The sequence below is a fragment of the Neolamprologus brichardi genome, chromosome 3 (genome assembly GCF_056152115.1).
Source record: "Neolamprologus brichardi isolate AB-2024 chromosome 3, ASM5615211v1, whole genome shotgun sequence".
Lineage (NCBI taxonomy): Eukaryota > Metazoa > Chordata > Actinopteri > Cichliformes > Cichlidae > Neolamprologus > Neolamprologus brichardi.
Window position 1 is genome coordinate 1,809,236 of NC_142106.1, and position 20,033 is coordinate 1,829,268.

A 20,033-nucleotide genomic window follows, 5' to 3' on the forward strand; every position below is an offset into this window, starting at 1 on the left:
TTTCGGTTTCAGGGGAGATCCCGGGAATCACGCGTGAATCCCCGGGAATGTGAATGTGCCTGGTAGTGATGGGATTTCCGTGTGGGTGAATGTGCCTGGGGCAGGAGTTACAGGTATGCGGGGTGGAGGAAAGGTGGGGCTGATTTAGACTGTGGAGGACTTCTGTGGTGGATAATATTGTCTCAGATATGAGGGAGTAGAAGCAGGAAGTACCAGAGCATGGCAATATTACATGTAATCCCTCAGAGTCAGTGGACTGAGTTATCCTGTGCGTGGGTTAGTACATCACATAGTTTATGTAGAGCAGGGGTGTTGAAGCTGAGACAAATAAACCTGACAAATTAAAATCCCTCAAATAACGGAGCTTCAGGAGAAACAAAGAGAAGAAGAGCAGAGTGAAGGTTGAAGGTCGTCCATCGGACCGAGTGTGTCCTCAGCTTCCTGTTCAGAGACAAACATCACTGATGTCAGCTCTTAGCTGTTCACCTCTGACCTTTATTAATACCTCACACACCTGTAACACTGATCAATGCACAACACCTGGATCAGCTGACTGCTCTGAAACAGAAAGTGAAGAAAGACAAGAAGCTGCAGAAACAGACGGTCAGAGTGGTCACAGCCAGGCTGGTCCTGGATCAGATTCTGTCGGCGTGCTCCACATAAACCCGTCTGCATGGGTTTCCAGGCGGATTTAGCTCTGCTGATGGGGGACGACGGCGCCAACGCCAAACCCAAGCACTTCAACTATGATAAGATCATGGAGCAGCAGAACCTGAGGAAGAAGAAGAGGAAGAAGCTGATGAAGAAAGGAGGAGACCTTCAGGTGACCTCCACTCTGGTGAGCAGTGAACATCTGATCTCACATAATCCAGTGATCCAGTGTTCGTTTCTGGCTCACTGTTAGCCCACAATAGAGTAGAATAGAGTAATCTTTATTGTTTTCATACAGCAACAACAAATATTATACTCTCCTTTTACAAATAGGAAAAAAAGACCTTATTACACTTTATTATCATTATTGTTATTATCAGTGCATGTTATCCTACTGCTTGTGACATGTGGAGCTAGCTGGTTCTGTTTGGTTCTGATTTGTCCGTACGCAACAGGATCATTTTATGTGACATCCTCTGGTGATTAGTAAGCAAACGGGTTTTCCTGTTTAGGCTCAGATTGTTTTGATGTTTAGAGGCTCGCAGTGACGTGAAACAACCCACATGTATTAGAGCAAAAGTAAGGAGCCTGTTTTGAAAATGTAAGCAGAAAGTACATTTAAAGTGCTTAAAATAAGGGAGAAAGAATTACTCAGGTGCCTGAAAATTCTACTTAAATACAGAAAGAAAGGATTTGCACTTTGTTACTTCCCACCTCTGCGGACCATTAAAATCCACAGCTTTGAAATTATGTAATAAAATATGCAGGAGTTTAGCCCTGTTGCCTCTTAGCAAGAAGGTCCTAGGTTTGATTCCAGTCTAGGTTCTATATTGGCTGTAAGTGTGAGTGATTGTAAACATGGGAACAGTCATGGGAGAGGAGAGACACAGAGAGACACGTTAAGAGCGACATGACGGGCTGGGGAGAACATATTTGATACCAGGGGCGATTTTAGCCCAGTTTTGGGGGTGCTTCAGCACCCCCAAAAATGAATCAAAGCACCCCCAAAGATTTCTTACTTTTTTTGACAACATTTGCTGTTTGTGTGACACACTACTAAAAATATAAAAAGCATACAGTACTGTACTTGTTTGAGACATAACATTTTAACAACAAAAGTATAGATAACCTCCCCCCTCCCAAAATGGTTTGTTCCAGCTCTCCCCTGCTCTGGCTGTAGCTGTTGCTGCCAGAGCGATGGTGGCTGAGACGCAGCGGAGCGGAGGTGTAAGTGCCTGGCTTAAAACAGGACATATTAGCTGCAATTTTCATCTAATTGAATCTATTTGTGTATGATTGTCAGTCCAAAGAGGGAGAGAGGAAAGAGGGAACGTGAGGAGAAAGTACAAGGTCAGGAAGAACCAGGTAAGAAAACAGACCGGGAACAGTGACAGGCACAACAGAAACTCACACAATCTGGAAGTTGTGTCCTCCCTATATTAAAGCTGCTGTACAGAATCTGCAAAACAAACTGGGTTGAAACATTTTGACCCTCTTTAACAACATTCCAACATAACATTATAATTGATTGGGGAGATTAAAATTAATGATATATTTTTATGTGGTTCAGCCACAACTCTACTAAAACCTCAGCCAGTAACAGGTCGGCCAACTTTTGGGCCGTCCAGCTGTCTGTATGACTGCCGCAGTACGTACATCACATTTGCACACTATCAGAAAGTGCCAAACAGCCCTGGTGGAGTGAGGAGCTGTAAAGAGAAGCAGATGCTCTGTTTATATTCTAAAAATGTTTTAAGCTTGTTTCAAAGATTCTGTACTGCAGCTTTAAATGTTTTCCAAAAGCACACAAACACTTATCAGTTTTTCTCAAACTTTTTACAGTGTGGACCACCTGAGAAAAATGTCAAGCTCTCCCAAGGACCACTATAAAAGCATGAAACTCAAATCTTACAACACAAAATTAGTATTATTAAATTAGTAAAATTAGTATCTGCATACATTGTACACATTGTATACATTCTACCACAGGCAAAGTTGCCTCCATTTTTATAGTTTTTATTAATATTATGTAATCATTTATTTGTAACAATTTATTCTGTTTCGGGAGTGTTTTTATGTATCTGTATTATATTATACATACACATTAAATGTGAATCTCTGTCCAAAAAATGCACTCAGTTTACTTCTTACTCACTATGAGCATCATTCATTATTCTCCCAGTAATTAAGGTTAGGATATGTATTTTTTTATTCCAATCCATTCTTCTTTAGCAGCATTTAAATAACCTTGATCAGATTTGATGGTTTTGTTACAGACTTTTCAAAAAAGTGTTTTGCTTTTCTTTCACAAATGTGGGGATTAAATTGTGTTAAAATGTACAAAACAGTGATGTCATGTTTTGTGACGAGGACCCAGGCACAGAAAGACTTGATGAATTTAAGAATCTTATGATTTAATAAAGAAATTTGCAGACTTACACAGAGATGGTAAAATTATGATGACTGATAATGGAGATGAATACAACAGACGATGAGGACAGGGAGGAACAGGGGTTTAAATGCACCAAAGTGACAGTCAGAGAAACTCGGGACAACATTTAAGGATGCAGGGACTGACAGAGACAGGTTTATCTTGCCTGGCTGGGCAGCTCTCTGGGTGCTCAGCACCCCCAAAGCTCTGTTTCTAGAATCGCCCCTGCTTGATACACATGTGTTTCATGGAGTGAGGGAACATGTAAGCAAAAAGGGGAGACCAAACACAAAGGCGTGACTGGGACCCAGGGAACAAGGAAGTGAGAGACACAGAGAGGGGGAGACGTAAACACAGATGTAACAGCGGCACTTCGTCTCTGTTTCACCACCTTCAGGACTTAGTCCAGCAACAAGCTTTTGAAGCACAAGCAAGACCATGGGACTTTTCTTTCAAAAAAGATGTTTAATGAGACTTAACATGGCAAGACTCCATGCCTATCTGACTCCCCACATGTAATTACCATATACCAAAAAGCACATCAGAACTTCACATTTCCATCTCTTATGTTTTTACCATAACGGTGTTTGGAAATTATATATTTAACAATAAAAATGTATATTTCTCATTTTAATCATTTTACCAGTACCAAGAAACTAGCCTTTAATTGGCTCTTACAACAGATGACACAACAGACACAAACTGGAAACACAGAAGAGACCAAAACATCACGGGAACCTAACACACAAAAGTAAACAGGGAACACAACAAACTCAGAACGCAGAATAACCTCAAGACTAACTAATGAACCTAAAATCATTATACATAACAATCACCAAAACAAAAGACAGTCAGAGTCCTGGGTCAAATGACCCACACCCATGACACACCGAGGTTTCTAGGATTACTGATTTTTGAGTACCACCCTGAGCTGAAGCGGTTCTGTGGAGGCTTCCCCCTCTACAGAGAGCAAAGAGACACTGAAGAACCGTATGACAATAACCAGAACCCAGGATAAAGAGGTTCAGTGAATGTGGTGTTGAAGGTGTGGAGGTGGATCAGAGTGTCAGAGGAGACTCTGTAGAAGGACAGAGTGCCAGCAGGACAGTCCACATACACTGCTGCTCTGTTAGAGACAGAGGAGGAGGAGGAGGCGGCGAGGTCTGTTCTCCTGTTATTGTGACACACAGAGTACTGACCAGCATCGGAGCACCTCAAACTCCACGACTGACCGTTTACTCCAAACCTGCTGTCATTGCTGCCTCCTCTCCCCGTGACTCCTCTGTAAGTCACTGAAACGTGAACCTCTCCGCTCCACTCAACCTCCCAGTAACAGCGACCAGTCAGACCATTTGTACACAGCAGCTGAAGCCAGTACTCAAACCTCTCTGGGTGATCGGGATAAGGCTGCTCCTCCGTTACTGCCGTCACTCTTCTGTTGTTGTCGGACAGTTTAAGTTTTCTGTGCACTGAGTTTGTGTCCAGTTTAAGATCGCGGGAATCTGATGGAGAGAAGAAGAAACAACAACAGCGGTTTATCACCTGGAGACTGAAGATCTGCTGCCTTATCCACAGACTGATGGAGACAGCTTCACAGTGATTCATCTTCTAGAATCTTTAGTGTGATTTAAACTAGTGTAATGCGTGCTGTCTTATTTTCATAAATATAAGTGAGCACACACTCACACTTCCTCAGACCAGGTTTCAGCCTCTGCTCTCCACCATGGTCCAGCCTGAAGGAAGAAACATATCTGAATTCATCTTGAAAGCAGAGACAAAGAGACACATGGACATAAAAGAAAGACATGAAAGGCCTTAAAATGCTTCTACTCATTTAAAAGGCTTTCAAATTGCAACTCTGCTGTGTAGTACCAACAGCCATGGGTAACCCTGGATCCAGAGACGCTGAGACAGGAACATGGAAACTAGTTAGTGGTATGAAAATATATGAAACCTCCAGAATATCAATACATGTTTCTGATCCTCGAACATCATGGAAAATCAAGATCAATGAGCTCCTGGCCTCTGCTCTATGGGAGCTTTCTGTCTGTCCTGAGCTCGTGTTAGTACTCCTACGTTACACTTTAACAGGTGTATTGTCCCAGTCTCCACCTTCTACTGACACCAGAACAGAATGATGAAGGGAGAGGCTGAGGTTTCACGGTTCACCAAGAAACTGGACTGAAGTGCAGGAGATTGGAAAAAAGATTCACAACTTTTTGAGTTGGCAGAAGAAAACACAGGAATTTTTCAGGTGATCTCACTCGATAGGAGGGCTGATCTTCTGAGACAGCAGAGAGGAATGTCCACGGGGCGAGGTGAGGAAAGTACAAAGAACCAGGAGAACATGTGACCCATCTAACAAACGAGGTGAATTGCTATTTTGTTGGTGATGGTTTAGATTAGAGCATTTTTGTCAGAGAAATACTCCTCCCTGAAGTCGGATTGATTGATGATCAGATTAATGTTTCAGGTGAGATTTACTCACAACACATATTTTAACTGCTACTGTGTTAAGAGAATACTGCTGTTAAAAAGCACGCTATTTGTTTAAAAGCTTTAAAACTAAATATCACACTTCTCATGCAGCAGCACTTTTAAAATAAGCATGTAATAAACTAATATAATATTACATGTAACAATGTGATTCATTGATGACGAGCATTAATAAATACTGAAATATCATACCTAAGAGTGTTCAGTCTCCAGCGTGGATCATCCAGTAAGCTAGACAGCATCTTCATGCCTGATTCTCCTGGATGATTGTAGCTCAGGTCTAGCTCTCTCAAATGGGAGGGGTTGGAGTTCAGAGCTAATACCAGAGAAGTACAACCATCCTGAGTGATCAGACAGCCTGAGAGCCTGAGGACAAACACAAAGATGTAAAACCATTGACTGTAGAAAACATGGACGACGCGACCCCGCCTCCTACCATTGTGCAAAAATGAAGCCAAAAACCCCGCTTGTGGAGGCTGCCATCTTGCAAATTTGGAGCCCGAGTCTGCGCAGTAGTGACTTGAGGTGGAGCGACTGTGTAACGCTCCCGCCCACACACCCGCTGGATGTGACCTCAAACACGCCCCCCTACACTTTTTATCCTTTCTTTCATCACAGCTGTCCTGTGCCAGAAGTTCTGTTGACCCGCTGTAAGAGGCATCATTTAAGAAACACCAGGAAGACTGAAGCTCATGGCATTGATCAAGCAGGACTCATGATCTTCACCAGCAGCTCCCTCACAGGGAAATCTTCAGCACTCCTCCGTAGGCCCGCCCCAGGAGATGGATAAACCCAGCATTTCATCAACACTGTGATGAGACCTTTGGTTTGTGTAATGTTATAAATACTCAGATACTCCCCAGAGGCTCCAGACTTTTACATAAAGATATTATATTCAGTCCTGTAGAAAGTTATATATTTAAAAATATGTGATCCTCTCTGGTTACTCTGGTATGAATAACTCTGAATCACTTTATGGTAAATAACACACTATGTGTAAAAAAACTGTGAAAAAATTCCAGATGACAAGTTTGTAGTTCAACATACAAGTGACGACCTTTGACCTTCATCAGGTTTTATTTAATTGTGTCAGAGAAAATCTCATACGCTCTTCATGCAGCTGAGTACATCAAGTGTTTAAAACGGAAGCTGTGCAGGTCTGAGATCAGCAGCTTTGTGAAACAAAACTAAGGTCCTGTTAATGCTGATATATAGTAACACAGTTACATGAGTGATTAATCCTTTTGGGGTTTTTTGTCTTTAACTTTATCAATAAAACAGCTGCAGCTTTCACTACAGCACATGTGGTACTTTAACCTTTGTACTGTTTCCATCAGTTCATTTTGCAGTTAACATGTGAACATGTTGGATGATCTTTCTGCTGTCACTGGGTGGTGTTGAGGTCTGAATCTGAGGGTAGCTCCTGTAATCACAAAGAGAACAGAACCATCAAACTCAGATATAAATTTTATCCCTCAATATTGAAATAAAGCTGATTCTTCTGTCCTCACACACTCAGGATCTGAAGTTCTTCTCTTACATTTTTTTCAGTATTACAGTACACTACAGTACTTTAATCCATAGTTCCTGATTAATGAGGAGTTACTGAAGTACAAGCTTTTAAAAAATGTTACTGTCTTTACAGATGTGGCAAGAGACTGAAAACATGCTGTTGTTTGCACATATTTAATATTCAGATCTGCACAGGAGCTGAAGCAGGGTGCAGCCTGTTGCTTTTACAGTATAATACTTGTAATAAAAGTACAGTAACAGTAATTAGTGACTGAGCAGCCCGGGGCGTTTCTCTTGATTTCTTTAGTAAATTCATTCACCTGCACGGGTTAGCTAAACGAACCCTGACAGCCGAGTGCTCATCTTAGCTAGCTAGGTCTCAGGAGCTAGCTAAGGACGGTAGTTACGGATTAGCTTACAAACACGTTTAACTTACCGAAAAAGTGCAGCGTGGCCTCGGGTCCTTCTGTCGGGTAGTCCAGTTTACTGAAGAACACCTCAGGCTGTCAGGTTAAAACACTCGGTCGTGTTTTCGTAGCGTAAACACTGGATGTCCTCTCAGAGCCTACGCTCTATCTGCTATTCGCGAACAGAGATATGCAAGTTTCTCCGTGACTGCAGATGTCAGTCAAAGCTCTTATGATGACGTTTCACCCCAATTTAACATCACCGCGGTAGGAATTAGAATCAAACTTATGGGAAAGGAGACCCCTTGAACATCAATCAGCGTGATGAGAACTATTGAAAACAAAAGAAAGAATCTTTGGAAAAAAATTATCTTAGGAGAATTAATTTATTTTAGTCTCACCCCAGTCCCATCCGCTAACATGGAGGAGGCGGGGTTTATGACCTATACTGCAGCCAGACACCAGGGGGCAATAGAGACGTTTTGGCTTCATTTTTGGCGAGTTGTCTGTCGCGTCGTCCATGTTTTCTACAGTCAATGTGTAAAACATAGAGCAAAGAGAATTATGTATATAATTTTATTTTGATATATATCCTTAAGCTTGTTCCAAAAAAATATGCTTTTATTTTTTCAGAGATACTGATTCACTCTATGGCACATGGATTCTTTACTGAACCATTGTCTCCAAAAGTATTGAATCACACAGATCTATAATACTTGAGGAAGCTGGATTTGAGAGCACTGTAAATACAACATGCTTCTATTACAGTGTAGATTCACCGTTTGCGTGATTTGTTTCAGGGTTGAAAAGTGTAGCAACGGCATGTTTCCAGCATCGTACAAATTAGCATTGCTCTCTAGAAACAGTTTTCCCCTTTGTTTCAGGTGTAAAGGGACAGGAGAAGGGACTAAGACTGGGCTAAGATTTAAAGTTTTAAATGATCGAGGACATCCCTGTTGCTAGCCATTTGTTTAGTTGTGACTCAGCTAACATATTTGTGCTTTTTGTAGCACTTTAAATGTGTTTATCTAAAGTCCGTGATCATGTTTATGGTGATGTGTGTTAGTGCTATGGCTTGTGTGTGCTCCAGCTTGGCCGTTTTTCTGTTTGTTTTGGTTTCCATGTTGAGGTCCAGCATACTATGTGTATAATCTTTCATTATTATTAATCTCTGGCTCTCTTCCACAGCATGTCTTTGTCTTGTCTTCAATCTATTATTTTAGGTCTTTACCTTACAATACGAAGTTAACTATTGTTGTGATTTGGCACTAAAGTTGAATTAAAAAATAAACAGCACTGAATATTGTCACATCCCACTACCTTGCCAGAGCCAGGGATATCATAAAGGGCTCCTCACACTTTGGCCGGAAACACTTCAAGTTGGTATCAACAGTCACTGACCCACTAAGTCCTTTTTGACAACCTTGACATTACAGTGCACTTTATACAGTTCTGTTTATCAGGTTCTCAACATATTTGCAATAATTAGTGGGTATCTGTTTTTGTACCTTGTATCTATACATTGTATGAATATGCCTTGTTGGCATGCCCAAAATGCAAACTGAAAAGGTTCATAATTCTGCACCACAAACCAATGGTTGACGTCAATGTGCTATGAATTTTATATGCCATTTATCTAAATACCCAAATAAAAGAGGGCTTATTATGGCTGCATCATCAAATACCACTTAAGTAGTTAATTAATGTGTATATAAAGCTACATATCAAGAAAGTCATCTGCTGGTCATCCACTAAAGATTAGCCGAACCCTAACCTCAGAGCCTCCAGTGTACTGTGTAGACTCTCCAATCCCACAGACAGCAGCTTCACTCCAGAATCCCACAGGTCATTGTTACTCAGGTCCAGTTCTCTTAGATTAGTCGACCGTGAGCTGATGACTGATAACATAGCTCCACAACTTCTTTCTGACAGATTGCAGCCACTTAGCCTGGAGAACAGATAAAGACACACAGTGAAACTGATTCTATGATAGACAGTGTAAAACGCTGTTAGGTTATTTCAGTTCAAGTTTTCATGAGGAAAAAAAAGTGGTAGTTAAGTAATGGTTTTATGGTGCTTTTTCACAGGATAATCTCAGCTATAATTCAAATATTAAACTTAAAGTAAGCTTTATACTAAATCTAAAGCCATAATTAATGTTAGCATGTAGTTACATGAAGATCTGCTGACTGAGAATTACTAGTTGATAACAGCCCTGTGTCACAGTTATTCGTGCACTCACAGAGCTCTGTGGGAGGCTTTTAAAACTGGCAACAGCCTCAGAAGAGCCTCCTCTGAAGCAGAGTATTTCTTCAGGTCAAACACATCCAGATCTTCTTCTGATGACAGTAAGATGAAGACCAGAGCTGACCACTGAGCAGGAGACAGTTTATCTGTGGAGAGACTTCCTGAACTCAGGGACTGTTGGATCTCCTCCACCAGAGAACGATCATTTAGCTCATTCAGACAGTGGAACAGATTGATGCATCTGTCTGGAGACAGATTCTCACTGAGCCTCTTCTTGATGTATTGGACTGTTTTCTGATTGGTCTCTGTGCCACTGTCTTTCTTCATTAGCAGGTCCTGCAGTTTATCCTGATTGGTCTGCAGTGATAGACCCAGGAGGAAGCGAAGGAATAAGTCCAAGTGTCCATTTGGACTCTGCAAGGCCCTGTCAATGGAAATCATGTGGATCTTCTTTGAAGATGTCTTCCTTAAAAGCAGTCGAAGGTTTTTCAGTGATGGTTGTGGTAAAGGCATGACATTTATGTTGCTGTTATTAAGTGACATCCTTACATAAAGAGCAGCCAGAAACTCCTGAACACTCAGATGGACAAAGCTGAACATCTCGTCTTTCCCTTTCCTTCCTCGATCTTCTTTGAAGATCTCTGTGAACACTCCTGAGCACACCGAGGCTTCACTGAAATCAATGCTGCTCTGTCTCAGATCTTTCTCATAGAAGATCAGGTTGCCCTTGTCCAGTTGCTGAAAGGCCAGTTTTGCTAATGACTTAATGTATTCAATGCTTTTCTGTGGGCCATACTTTTCTTTTGTCCGATCAATCTGAAACACCAGGAACTCTGCGTACATCTCAGTCAGGGTCTTGGGAAGCTGTCCTCCTCTTGTTTTCAGCACATCTTCTAGAACTGTAGCAGTGATCCAGCAGAAGACTGGTATGTGGCACATGATGTGGAGGCTCCCTGTTGTCTTGATGTGGGAGATGATTTTGTCAGCTTGCTCCTTACCTTTGAATCTCTTCCTGAAGTACTCCTCTTTCTGTGGGTCGGTGAACCCTCTGACCTCTGTTGTACTGCTGATAAACTCTCGAGGGATCTGATTGGCTGCTGCAGGCCGTGTGGTTATCCAGATGCGAGCAGAGCGTAGCAATTTTCCATTGATGAGTTTTTTCAACAAGACATCTGTTTTAGTTGACTTTGTTACATCGACAGAGCGAATATCTTCAGAATGAAGGTCGAGATGAAGGCGGCTCTCATCTAGCCCATCAAGCACAAACAGAAGTTTGAATTTACTTTTGTCATAGTTGGTAATTCCCGATGACTGAATATCTTTAAAGATGTAATTAAGAGCCTCCTCTGTGATGCCTACAGTTTCTGGGATGCATTCATGAATGAGCTCTGCCAAACTGAACTTTTCTCCCTTCAGTGGATTCAGCTGACGGAAGGTGAAGGGGAAAACCAGATGCACATCTTGATTGGATCTTTGTTCAGCCCAGTCCAACACAAACTTGTGAACAAGGAATGTTTTTCCAATTCCTGCGATTCCATTGGTCATCACTGTTTTAATGGGTCTGTATTCTCCAGAAGGATGTTTGAATATGTCTGTGGGTTTAACGGCTTTCTCTGTTTCTTCCGGCTTCCATGCCTTTTCAATCTGCCGGACCTCATGCTGTATGTTGATATGTATGTCATACCCAGCTGTGATGTATAGTTCTGTGTAGATATCAGCCAGACGCTGTTTATCTTCTGCCCACCCTTCTTGTGCACACATAAACTTGTCCTGGAAGTTTGATCGAAGCATCTGTTGGTAATGCGTGATGGGTTGAGGCTCTGGTACTGGAACCATCACATCTGTGTCAAACAGGGTGATAAACATATTGTGTGCAACTCATATCGCTGTCATTTCATTCTCTAAAATGCCACACTATGACTGTATGACTGGACATGTATTGGCTATCTGCAGCTGACCATTTTTTCTAGAGTGATTTTATGCATGTCTATTAGTGGTCTGCATCTTTTGAACTCAAATGAGTAAATGTGAATGGTAGGAATCTCGCTTGATCATCATGAACTTGAGGGATCACAATGTCTAGCGAGCCATTGTCATTCCATATCAGCTGCTTGGTGAACTGGAGAAAGAAAAGGACAACCCCTGAAAATGGGAAGCATTTAGCACAGGCGTATGGCACTCCAGACTTCGAGGGCTGGTGTCCTGCAGGTTTTGGATGTATCCTTGATTTAACACAGCTGATTTAATTAGCTTGAAGTTCTCCAGAGGCCTACTGATGAATTAATCATTTGATTCAGGTGTGTTGACCCAGGGTGTTATCTAAAACCTGCAGGACACTGGCCCTTGAGGCCTGGAGTTCAACACCCCTGATTTAGCATGTGATGGCCATAGAGCATATCCTCCCTCTCTGATCTTTTAATAGTTTTGGTTTTTGCTGTTCCTTGCCATTGCTAGCAAGAGATGGTAACTGCAATCCATTCAGGATGCACAGGGAATCAGGCCTGTCGCATATCAGTAGATGTAGACAGGTTTGCTGTGTCTGCCAGGACATTTTCAAGAATGTGATGGAGATCACAGGTGAGAAGCTATTGTTAAAGAACTGAACTAACTGAGGCTGTAATAGTATACTGTAGTAACCTAAATAATTAAAGATAATAGGAACACTGAAAAAAAATTTTTAAGTAAACTTGGAGGATACCAGGTCTAGAGCTGTGCACCTCAAAGGGCTAACACAGGAATTTTGTATAAGTTCCTTTACAGTGGAGTTCAACATTATAAGTGACTATAAAACAACCAAGAATTATGGGTAAAACCAGGTGACAGTTCAATGTCATGCTCACACAGTTACTTCACATTGAGATATTTGGAGTAAAGAAGCCTGGAATGTATGGAAAACAAAGCAGTGACTTACCTTCAGTCTGAGGAAGAGGAGCCTGAGAGGTCAAATCACTGACATTCACTGACAAACAGATGTTGAAAGTGTTAAAGCTCTATGTAACTTTCTCAGTCTGCACTGACTTCCTGTTTGTCCCTTGCTGCGACTCACCTTCGGGTCTGGGCCTGATAACAGACAAACTGAGCAGCAGGTCATTCCTACCGATCCTCTTTAAAACCCTTCTGGTCACCTCAACAGCTCCAGAAAGTCTGTAGGTCTGCACCATCAAGTCCACGGTGTCCCACCTGCTTGTTGTCTCCAGTTGGCTCTTCTTGATGGTCATGGGGCCTTGAATGACGTCGGTCTGCTGTAGGAACCACTTGAATTTATTAAACTCTTCATCTCCCAGATCTTCCAGAGTGTTTAGAAGGTCCTCTGACATCATCACAGCTGAATGAAGATAGATTAGCTGTTAAGTTAAGCAAGCAAGTATGGAACAGCCAGACAGATCTGACTTTTCCGCCCTTCTATATATTATTAGTAAACAACTAATACTTAAAAAATTAAAATTATAACTCTGTAATTGACATAATTTCTGGTTGTAATAGAGTGATGTTAACGATTATATTAACAATGAGTATTGTTGCATGGCCCAGTGGAGCCACAGTTATGTTGAGCTAAGTACAATACTTAATTCTTGATGTTGGTGTTCTGTATTGTTCACTGGTACTGTATTTATGTTTTTAGTATCTATATGTTTTCTGTCATGGTCTGTGTGCAGGCAGGCTGGAAGAGAACCCAACTGCAGGACTTATGGAGGCAAAAGTGAACTTAACAGAACCACAGCTTTATTGCTGGCTGAAATACAAAAATGAAATAACATAACAGAACAAACTGGCAGAAATGATGGTATGACGCGACAACAAGCACCAAAGGACACGCACTATAAATACACAGAGAGGAATGGGCAGTGGCGGTCCCAGCCTGTTTGGCACCCTGGGCGAACACTTCCTCTGCTTGTTTCTCTTCCTCTTCTTTTCTCTTTTTTCTAAACTGAGTACCTGATGGCTTTGAACTTTTCTTGTCCATCCTCCATTGGTTTTAATTTTGCACTCCAGTATGAACACCCATCCCTCAACCCGAGGATCACCACAACATGATCTAACACACCTACACCTTAGTTCACAGATTCACTTTGTCTAATTTCTGGGATTTCAAACAACACAGGATTCAAATCATGAATACATAATGGGCTTGGATTTACAACATTATAAATGAAATGTGCTCCATTTAGAAGCAGCAGGCCCCCTCCCCTTTCGGTGGGTTGTGTGTGAGACTTCAAATCATCAAACTGTAAATTTTAAATTGTTATTGATCCCTTTACCCCTGGTCCTAAAGTGTATATTTATTTTTCTTACTCTTCTTATATATATATAAGCCCCCCCCCCCCACGATGCCGCCCCGGGCAACCGCCCATATCTAAAACCGCTACTGGGAACGGGGGAGAATGAGGAACAGGAGAAATAACAGCTGGAAGCAATTGGGCGAATTGAGACCAGGTGCGGAAAACAGAATACACCAACAGAAGACACAGACTTTAAAAGTAAAAACAGGAAATCCATAGACATATCTCAGAGGCACAGAACTAAACTTATATTAAACACTACAGATAACAAACTACAATAACAAAACACTCAGTCACTGACCCAGGACCGTGACTGTTTTGCTTTATAAATAAAGTTTGCTTGGCTCTATTCAATTCAATTCAACTTTATTTATATTGCCCCAAATCACAACAACAGTTCCCTCAGTAAAATAAACCTTACAGTAACAAACAGTATATTAGCACAGTAGTATAGTCTGTAGAATAGTTTATTAGCAGCTATTTTGCCAAACTATTAGCAAAATAGTTCAATAGCATCAATCTAACTCAGATTCGCCAATTCTCTGTCAAATAATAGATTTTAATCTGAAACAACTTCATGGTTGAAAAATACAATATGAAAAGACTAACAGGGTGTTCTAGACCTTTTAAATCTAATGTTGCTCACTGTAAGCTAATTATGTCACCATAAATACAGCATCAATAATAATGTAATCACCTTTAAATATAAACGGTTCTAAGTGTATATATGATTAATTTATTGAGTATATATACACTGATAAATAGAACAGAGGACTTCTCCCTTTCATTGTGCTGCTCTGAGGTTACAGCTGAAGGGAACTTTCTGGACTTGTGAAATTTCCTGTTTATTCTCATATTTCTTTACAGTAAATCTCAGGAAGTGAGTTTAATTCCCCATAAAAGCAGATAAATCAGATAAAAAGTGGTACACGAGTCGGTGATCGTTCATGCATGACTGTGGCTGTGACAGAAATAACCCAGAAGTCCTTCTGTTTGTTCAGACAGCACTGACCCTGTAAAACTCAAACACTGATACTACTAACTAGTAACAACAACAACAACAACAACAACTACTACTACTACCTAGAATAAGCTGTCGTCAGGTCAGTTAAAGCTGTGAGCACAAGGTGGAAATGTGTTTCAGACTTACACAGAAACAGGAGCGCTGATGATGCTTTGGAGGGTTTCTGATCCGAGTAGCTGTGAAAGACGGCAGGAAGAGGAAGATTGAGTAATATGAGGCAAGTACGAAATGTGCTCACACCTCTGCTGAGTATTACACATGAAGCTTTAAAAGAGCTTTAAAATAGTCCTGATGTCTCAAAGGACATCAGGACTTTAACAGGCTTAATTTTTCAGTGTGAACACGAACAGAGGAAAAGCAGGACTTTCTGTCCTAAACCATAAGAACATAATCTGTCCTCAAGGGGGCAGCAAACCCTCACATACGAGACAGAGCAGTGTGAAAATTCAGAAATCAGCATTTTAATCTGCTGTTTAAAATACTGCGTAGTCTGAAGCAAAAAAACAAACATGCTCACCAGTGCGGAACTCCATAATTAACCTAAAACTGGTCAATGATAGCTGTCTTAAATAATTATGGGCTGACTGAAAAGGTAGTCTGTCAGGTCCTTTTTGATCCCTGGGTCATCTGCAGGAATCACACTGTGATCCATATCCAGCTTAGGCCATTCCTCCTCTTCTTGTAGGGAAATTCTGGACCATTTAACCATCCCCACATTTGAGGAAATCCTCACCTTCCACACTTATGGATGGGTCATCTCTGCAAGGTTCTCCTTGGAGGAAACATCTCTCCACTGGTTCACATCTGTTGCTTCTCGACTGACAGAAATTCTGTTTGCAGCAAAGATACTAAATGTTCGGTTTTCATTGGAGATGCATTGTATTATATTAGTCCAGAAAAATGATTTGTCCAACCTTATCTGCAACTCTTTTTGCAGAAGCATGTGTACTGGAACTGCAAGAACTGCAGCAGTGAATTCCAGCCTGGGAATTGTAGTTTTCTTAAGGGGAGCAACCCTAGCTTTTCCCAGGATAAAGTCAACATGTGATGTTATTCTTTTTCAGTTTTAAATATGACACTGTTCCATAACTATCTTGACTTGCATCAGAAGAATGATGAAGTTGTGCCTTATCGGGTCTTCCATAGAAACTCAGTTTTATGCGGCGTTTCACTTTTAAATCAGCTGGAGATCTTCCAGCCAATCACACCACCGCTGGGATTGGCTGGAAGATGATGTAGGGAGACAAGATTCCCAAATGTCCATACAATGAGCTTACCACAGACTAAATGCGCCTTCTGGTTGGTGGATGGTCCTGCACAAAGGTGAACTCATCTGTTTCTATGCACCACTCTAAACCCACTGCTCTCTCGCTTGGAAGTTGATCTGTCTCTAAATCCAGATCCTTGATTTCCTGTGGGATTGACATGAGCACTGTGCGACTATTGCTGATCCATTAGTACAAATATCAGTCAGGCTCTCCACCATATGTAGTTTTTCTTCTTATGAAGCAATAGATTTTAAACACTCATAAACAAAACTTATTTTTGACTCTATTCACCACTTCAGCTGGAAACTGTTGTGCATTATCATTTGCAGTTCTCTGCAGAGCATAATTTGGACAGTTTGGTGAAGATACTCCTCCTCCTCCAAAAAAGAAAGCACTTTCATCCTATACTCTTGTGCAGGCCTTGTAGTATCACCATGTTGCTACCACAGGAAAGAGACACTTGACATGTTTCTCTAATATGTAAACTAGGTGAAGCATGGCATCAATGTCAGCCATTAGTGCAACAGGCTCTTGTCTAAATCGGATGAGAACTCGTACGATCTGCAGACACAAATTCAGCATATCCTTTCAGCATGTTGTTTACACATGCGGTGTATTCGTCTTTATAGCGAGCATCCTTTTCAAATCTCCTTTTGAGGCTCTAGAGGCACTGCTTTTCAAATCAATTTACACAGCGCTAAATCATAACAACAGTTGCCTCACGGCGCTTTATGTTGTAGACCCTACAATAATACATACAGATAAAATCCCAGCAATCATATGACCCCTATGAGCAAGCACTTTGGTGACAGTCGGAAGGAAAAACTCCCTTTTAACAGGAAGAAACCTCCAGCAGTACCAGGCTCAGGTAGGGGCGGGTCCATCTGCTGTGACCGGTTGGGGTGACGATTACTTTATAGCCAGGTGACGAAGGCTGTCACAATTCGTCGACTCCTTCAAATGTGGCGACAAATGCGTCCGTCATTCCCTGAATTTGAAGGATGGGTCGTGTGTATCCTTTGTAGCCCACCATATCCCAGAATTCATAGCGTGGCTCTGCCGATTCCAGTTTCCAGCAATGGCGGCAGCTATGGAGGTGGTAGACACAGCGAGGACAACTACATTTTTAAATGTAAGTTGTTTTTGAAGTAGCGACACAAATGTTAAGACGTTGATTTTAAAGTTAATAAGGCAGTTCAATGGAAGTAATTTTTACAGTTGTTAAACTTATGACATGTACATAGGTCACGTAGACGTATAGTTCCGCTCATTTTTAACATTAAAAGGTTAGTTAATATTACTCAGTGTCACAATATAAACTTAACATATTTTCAGGTAAGAATGTATCTGTGTAAACTTCAAATATCTACTCGGTTTATCAAGACATCACATATTTGCAAAAGTGTGCCGACGTTTTCAGAGACGTCTGTTACCCACCCGCTCGATAGCTAGCCGGGAGCCGGCGAGAACACTGGCTAGTTGTCGGTTTTCTGACCCTGCACTATCTTTCGCTACAATTTTAAACGTGATAAGTCACTTAAACTTCTAAGTGACTTCACATAATGTCAAGAGATTTATTCTAAAATACACTTCTTCAGCTAAAAGTCAGAGGGTAGCATAGCAGTGAAAATGTATACCATGCCATGTTGTTGCTTTTTTTTAAAACAGTAAGAATAAACTTAGTTTTGCTATATAACTCAGTCATTAATTTTACTTTTAGGAAAAGTTGTGATTGGTTTGGTAACTTCTGGACCCTCCCATTAATTAAAGGAGAGCATGCTGTGGGTGTGTGGTGGAAATGTTTTGTTATTTTATTGCCAGATGTCAGGTGGGACAATAAGAAATAAAATGATTTTTTTTTTTTACCACTTTTTGAACTTCTGACATCAGATTAAGTTAACTTTCATTTATGTTTAAGCTGTAAGTAATTTTAGAGTTGATTTTTGGTTTATATCTTACCACGATATAAACGCCATATATAATCAAAGAATCAGTTCAGAAGTGTGTTCTAAAATAAACCAATTACAGCATGTAGTGCCATTTTTTGGGAACATTTCAAGTTGTTGTACATCAATACAACCGTTATATCCCAAATTTTAATAATATGTATGCATTAAGTCCATAGTATCGACATAAATTGCAAAAAAGTGCAATAAACGGAAAAAAAATGAAAATTGCTTTTTTTGCACATATTTCTTGTTTTATATATGTTACAAAATTTAAGAGGTTTATACCTCAAAACTGTAAATATAAAAAAGTTGCACAAAATAGTTTCCAACCACAGGAAATTTATTTTGTGTCTTCATGGTTTTATTTTTGGGATATACCACTTTTTATGTACTGAAGAAAAAACAAAAATCAATAATATAATCCAAACTTGCTAAAATAATGTCTAATGTCTTTGCGTGTGTGAGTTCCCGTTTCATTTTGTAGGTCTGTGTCTCCCGTCAGTGTTTCCAGTTTCACCTACCCTTGTCTAGTTATGTCCAATTACAGCCGTGCCTCCCTCCTGTTTCCCATTCCCTGATTGCCCTGTGTGTATTTAAGCCCTGTGTTTTCTCATGTACGTTGCTGGTTCAGCTGCGTATCTCCCTCCACATCTCCCTGTGTCTCTGTTTTTTTTTTTTTTATGCTTGGTTTTACTCAGTTCTGTTTTTCGCCACCCTTGCCTTTGTTGTTTGAGCACGTTCCTTAAATAAATCTTCCTCACCTCAGTTTTGCCGCACCTTGGGTCGTTTAATAATTCCATATGAGCCCTGACAGCACGAAGCAGCCACCATGGACCCAATGGCCCTAAAAGACGACGAATAGGGATATTAGGCCCCTTATGTCAAACTGAGTGATTTGTGGCCCCAATAAATGATTTGTGAACCTAGGAAGTAATAAAAGTACTAAAACATATGGTAGCCATAAAAAAAATATTATATTAATAAAATTATAATATTCATCTAAATATGTTAGTTCATAGCTCATTGATTTTTTCCCCAAAAAAATAATTGATTATTAGAAACGTTTTATATCTAATAGCATTATTTTATTTTTAAGCCATTAAAAATTTACTTTTTTTATGTGTGGCCCGGTCATGGGGAGTGAGACAGGACACAGGAAATACTTTTTCGTGGGCTTTTTTATTCTCCGACTGTACTCGGCACATCGGAACAGTGACGTCATCATGTAACCTGACCCCGTACCCCCAACTCTAACCTTAACCCCCCATAAATAGGCCCTAAGCCCGACCCTGCCCCTAATCCTAACCATAGAGCAAATAGCGCCAGTCTGAGAGAATCCGTCCAAGAGGTGGTGCTTTACTATTAACAACTACACGCAACAAGAGTGTGACAACCTTGTGAAAGAACTTACCATGGAGAAAGTCGTCTGCACTGTAGTCGGACGAGAAGTCGTTGAAAACTGTCAGAAGAGACGGCTGACTACCTTGAAGGCCTCGCTGAACGCAAGAGCGCACTACGAACAAGCTAAAGGTAACGACGACCAGAATCGCCAATACTGCACACCCAAGGGGGAGACTTGAATGAGTTGAATGAAATGCCACATGTAACCACCCTGAAATACAATTATCAATAAAGATGAGCAATGCAATCAAGTCCTGTGTCCACGTCGGAGGGGGGCCCCATGTGATAGCATGGGGGGTTAAGGTTAGATTTGGGGGTACGGGGTCAGGTTACGTGATGAAGTCACTGTTCCGATGTGCCGGTAAAG

General features: G+C 41.0%; 2 protein-coding genes across 3 annotated transcripts in view; one reads left to right on the plus strand and one right to left on the minus strand.

Moving 5' to 3' along the window:
- Positions 1–4,042: 4,042 nt before the first annotated feature.
- Positions 4,043–15,195, minus strand: LOC118455526 (protein NLRC3-like). Of its 2 annotated transcripts, XM_087838489.1 has the most exons (8): positions 15,175–15,195; positions 12,791–13,069; positions 12,656–12,703; positions 9,740–11,585; positions 9,272–9,445; positions 5,771–5,944; positions 4,769–4,815; positions 4,043–4,584 (listed from the first exon to the last, which is right to left on the minus strand). In XM_087838489.1, exons 2-8 carry the CDS (start codon positions 13,062–13,064, stop codon positions 4,043–4,045), a joined length of 3,105 nt encoding a protein of 1,034 aa, XP_087694615.1. In that variant the 5' UTR covers positions 13,065–13,069; positions 15,175–15,195. The 2 variants fall into 2 exon arrangements, with proteins under 2 accessions (XP_087694615.1, XP_087694616.1); XM_087838490.1 differs by lacking the exons at positions 9,272–9,445; positions 12,656–12,703; positions 12,791–13,069; positions 15,175–15,195 and having other exon boundaries at positions 9,740–11,608.
- A 4,482-nt stretch (positions 15,196–19,677) lies between these two features.
- The window catches only part of LOC148103113 (uncharacterized), a 29,228-nt gene continuing 28,872 nt past the window's right edge, over positions 19,678–20,033 (plus strand). The window contains exon 1 of the mRNA XM_087838067.1: positions 19,678–19,795. Coding sequence (XP_087694193.1) covers positions 19,678–19,795 — 118 coding nt within the window. The remainder of the gene's footprint in view (positions 19,796–20,033) is intronic.